Source organism: Penaeus chinensis, chromosome 24 (genome assembly GCF_019202785.1).
Source record: "Penaeus chinensis breed Huanghai No. 1 chromosome 24, ASM1920278v2, whole genome shotgun sequence".
Classification (NCBI taxonomy): domain Eukaryota; kingdom Metazoa; phylum Arthropoda; class Malacostraca; order Decapoda; family Penaeidae; genus Penaeus; species Penaeus chinensis.
Genome location: NC_061842.1, coordinates 27,742,961 through 27,747,960, shown reverse-complemented (window position 1 = coordinate 27,747,960; position 5,000 = coordinate 27,742,961). Strand labels below are relative to the sequence as shown.

The following is a 5,000-nucleotide window of genomic DNA, read 5'->3' as shown; positions in this document are numbered from 1 at the left end:
CACTCTTTGCTACTGCAACTGCAGCTCCCCAGGGCTACAGTCTGCAGAGGCCCGTTGGATCAACTCTGTCTACTGGCCCTGGTCAGACGGCAGGAAGTGAATTTTCTGTCGGATCTGCTGCTGGGCATGTAGTAGCAGGAGGCGTTGGAATAGGATCTGGACATGGAGTTGGAAGTGGAGTTTCAGCTGGTGCAGCACAAGGAGGTGTCTCTGGTGGATTTAGCCAAGGAGTGGGAACTGGCATCTCCGGCGTAGGTGCTGGAATCTTGGAACCATGTGGTGAAGGTCAAATTCGACATGTGGATGGATCTTGCGTTACGCCAGTCGTTAACAGGAAAGTGTTTGTCTTTGATGTTCCTGAACAAAAGGGACCTATCGGTCCTCCACCAAGCCTTCCTCCTCCACGAGTGGATCATAACATTCTGTTCGTGCGACTTCCCGAAGAAGGAGAAGGACCTGAACCAATAGTTATTCCACCACCAAGACAGGAGAACATCGTCTATGTACTTAACAAACAGGACGAACAGGCACAACGTGTCATCGAGGTACCTGCCCATCCTCCATCTGATCCTGAAATCTACTTCGTCAATTATGAAGAGGGTGAGAACCCAACTCTACCCATTGGTGTGGATCTTAATACTGCTCTTGGCTCAGCCGCTGAAGCTGGTGGTCAAGTAATTGGAGTCGCTGGAGGTGATAGTGGTGAAGGCGCCGGATTTGGAGTGGGTGGAGTAGTAGGAGGAAGTGGATTCGGTACAGTTAGCGGAGGACTGGGTGGAGCTGGTAAAAGGCAGTGGATTCGGCACTGTTAGCGGAGGATTGGGTGGAGCTGGTGTAGGTAGTGGATTTGGAACTGTTAGCGGAGGATTTGTGGAGCTGGCACAGGCAGTGGATTTGGATTAAGTGGAGGTGCTGGAAGCTCTCCTCTGGGTTATATAACACTCCTTAAATTAATGATATTTTCCCCTTGTATATTAACTTATGACCCAAAAGACAGCATAAAAATGTATTCTATTTCTTAATATATGATAAGTTTCGATTCATTTTCTTTAATATCCTTACACACACTTATACCCAACATAAGAAAATCTGCAACACGCATGCAAATAATAACATACACGCATACAATGCACACACACACACGCACACTCTCATCACACGCACACACATACATACATATTACATATATAAGACATGATTGTGAACAAACACAGACGCACATATATTAAAATGAGATGATGTGCACACACATACACACAGACACAAAAATCAAGACAGACACGCGTATGTGTGTATATATATTTATTATATATTATATATGTATATCTATAAGAGATGACCACACTTCACAGAATATTACAAGTATAGATGAAATACATACACACAAACATATATATATATATGTACATTAGACATGGATCCTTTTCTTTTTGTTTTATTTGATTTTCTTTTATATTTAATCGGAGGGATCAATTCAAGTCAGTCACCACAAGGTGACAGGGATAATATTATATATATATAGTATATATATATATATATATATATTATATATATATATTAACAAAACATATTAATGAGACAAAATACAAAAAAATAGAATAACATTCCTTATAGATACATCATAATACATGTATGGGAAATAAGATTTTCCGGATCTTTTCTTAAGTAATTGTAGGAAGAAATTCTAAGGAGGAGCCGATAAGTGAAGCAGCTTAACGGCAAATTTTCCACTCCTTAATCAGCGATATCCAAAATCAAGGAAAGGTTGTAATACAAAAATCTATTATAAGAATAGATTGAAAGTTTATATAAACTCCACTTACTTTATTTAAGAAAACAGGTAGTAAGTAGCGATCTTCAGAACCATAAATTACGTACGAGGAGGTGTACCAGTAGCTCACATGGAGCAAGATTTTAAATGGGGCCTACTACTTCCTCAAGGATTTTAGTAGCAGCCGATCACGAAGCATGCGCAGAAACAAGGGATATACTTTTTTGGTACGACATTACAATTCGATACTAATCATATGCACATATATACACACAAAACAAGAGTACATTAATCAATATAATTTAAGAGAATTGATAATTGTTGAATGTGTCCTTTACACACAACACACACACACACACACATGCACACACACACCCACACACACACACACACACACACACACACACACACACACACACACAATTATATATATATATATATATATAAATATATATATATATGCGTGTGTGTGTGGGGTGTGTGTGTGTGTGTGTGGGGTGTGTGTTGCATATAGATATAGATATTTCTGTGTGTGTAATGTATATATGTATATATATATATATATATATATATATATATATATGAAATATATATATATATATAATATAATAAATATATATATTTATATTAGTATATATAATATTATATATATATATAATGAATAGTTATATATATATAATAGTGTGTTATTATATATATATATATATATATATATATTATATATATATATATTTTATATATGTGTGTGTGTGTGTGTGTGTGTGTGTGTGTGTGTGTGTGTGTGTGTGCTGGGTGTGTGTGTGTGAGTGTGTGTGTGTATGTGTTTGCGGAAGCACACACACACACACCTATATGTATGTACATTATATAAATAAAAATAAATGATAATGTTTAGATATGTGTCTGTGTATGTTGTATACACAACACACACACACACACAACACACACACAACACAACAACTATTTTATATATATATATATATATATAAAATATATATATATATATATGAAACTAATTTGTTCATATATTCATATATGATGTGTATGTAAATATATATATATATATATATATATATATATATATATGTGTGTGTGTGTGTGTGTGTGTGTGTGTGTGTTGTGTGTGGTGTGTGTGTGTGTGTGTATGTGTGTGTGTGTGTGTGTGTGTGTGTGTGTGTGTTTGTTTGTGTGTCTGTGTGTATGTGTGTGAGTATATATATTACATATAAAACACACACACACACACACACACACACACCACACACACACACACACACACACACACACATTTTATAAGACAAATTATATAGTTTAGTACCAAATCCATGACTCCATGGATTGCATGGTCTGGGGTCACGCCCAGTCGTCTCTCACATTTGACTTATTGCAAGCGCACAGCCGCATCAACAAGTGACAGTCTTTGGGGAGAAAGGAACATGTCACTTATCTATTACTATTTCGTGGATGTTACTCTAAACACACTAGATGCATCTCCTCTAGATATGTATTGGTTACGGATTAATATTTGATTCGTATATCATAGATTATAAAATATTATAACAGTGTCAAGACATTGATTTGCTAATATTATTAAGTCCATTAATGTTGATGATAAGTGAAAAGTGAGATAACAGTAATAATTATGGCTGTGACATTAGAAATACAGTAGTATGAGCAAAAAAGGTAGTACTATCTATTGTAATGAATATAGTGGTAATGATCGTAAGAATAGAGATTTAGAATGGTATGACTATAAAAAGTGATTTTTGATGCTGTGAAACACAAAATAGTAAGAACTAATATTCATATTAAAATTTATGACAATATAATGATATTATATGATAACAAAAACATTATTATCACCATTAAATTTACATAATAATATGAAATATAGAAATAGTGCCTATATTTCACAAACAATGATAATGAAAGAGAAGAGGAAAATCTTGATAATAAGGGTGTAGATGGCAATGCTCATAAAACTATACTAATAATCAATTCAATCATTCTACTTCTACTTCTTCCTTTCGCATGTTAGGCTCGGACACTTATGCGAGATATACTTCACGTAAATGCAGAGTTGAAGTGATTTCATTTTAAAAATCATAATTACGTTACGCTGGAAATATTATATGTGACATTGGGGTTGGATCGCTTCATTTTGATATAAAATGGGCTGATATATGTAAATATGAATATCAAATTACGATACATACTCTCTCAGTCACACACCACACACAACACACACACACACACACACACAATTTTGAATATTAAAACAAATAAAAATAGTGGTGATACCTTTGGAAATAATTATCTTAATGATAGCGTTTGGTAATACATAATTATGTGATAAAAAGCATGATGATAGAAATTATCCTTATTCTTATTGATTTATTATTCTCACTGTTGCATTTTTGTTGTTTTTTTCTTGCTGTTCATCTTCCTCAAAATTTACCTTAAGCTTTATTAATTTTAATAAGGGTACCCTTTCAATTCATAATGAAGCGCATAGGAGATATTTGTCAACAAATTTAATTTGATGATAATGACAAAATTATGTAACCTTTTCCGAAAAGAAATTTCGGTCAGTTAGACAACCTGTCAACTGCGAGGCAACTGTATTAAGCAAGGTCATTCTATCGGTAAACAGGTATAAAAGCGCGAAGGATCTACTGCAAAATTCCCAGCATGAGGGTCTTAGTGAGTACTGAGGCTAATAATTTTTCAGCAATTATTGATACAGTAATAATGCAATACATATTAGAAAAAAAAACCAAACATTATACTTTCTTTTGAATACACCACTTTTCATATATATGTAAGAACTTCAATGTAATAAAATTTGTAAGTTTGAATTCTTCAAAATTATCAATTTTCAACATGTAACACTCTTTCTATTTACTATAGGTATTAGCTTGCGCAATCGTTGCCACCACAACTGCAGCTCCCCAGGGCTACAGTCTACAGAGCCCAACTGGATCAACTCTGTCCACTGGACCTGGTCAGACGGCAGGAAGTGGATTTACTGTCGGATCTGCTACTGGTCATGTAGTAGCAGGAGGTGTTGGAATAGGATCTGGACATGGAGTTACAGCTGGTGCAGCTCAAGGAGGTGTTTCTGGTGGATTTGGCCAAGGAGTGGGGACTGGCATCTCCGGCGTAGGTGTTGGAATTTTGGAACCATGTGGAGAAGGACAAATTCGACATGTGGATGGGTCTTGCCATA

General features: G+C 35.2%; 2 protein-coding genes across 2 annotated transcripts in view; both read left to right on the top strand.

Moving 5' to 3' along the window:
* The window catches only part of LOC125038002, a 1,073-nt gene extending 261 nt beyond the window's left edge, over positions 1-812 (top strand). Inside the window, exon 2 of the mRNA XM_047631238.1 lies at positions 1-812. This exon is cut by the window's left edge and continues 13 nt beyond it. Within this exon, the coding sequence (XP_047487194.1) occupies positions 1-812 (812 nt within the window).
* Positions 813-4,462: 3,650 nt separating this feature from the next.
* The window catches only part of LOC125038001 (pupal cuticle protein 36-like), a 1,173-nt gene continuing 635 nt past the window's right edge, over positions 4,463-5,000 (top strand). The window contains exons 1-2 of the mRNA XM_047631237.1: positions 4,463-4,474; positions 4,682-5,000. The exon at positions 4,682-5,000 is cut by the window's right edge and continues 635 nt beyond it. Coding sequence (XP_047487193.1) covers positions 4,463-4,474; positions 4,682-5,000 — 331 coding nt within the window. The remainder of the gene's footprint in view (positions 4,475-4,681) is intronic.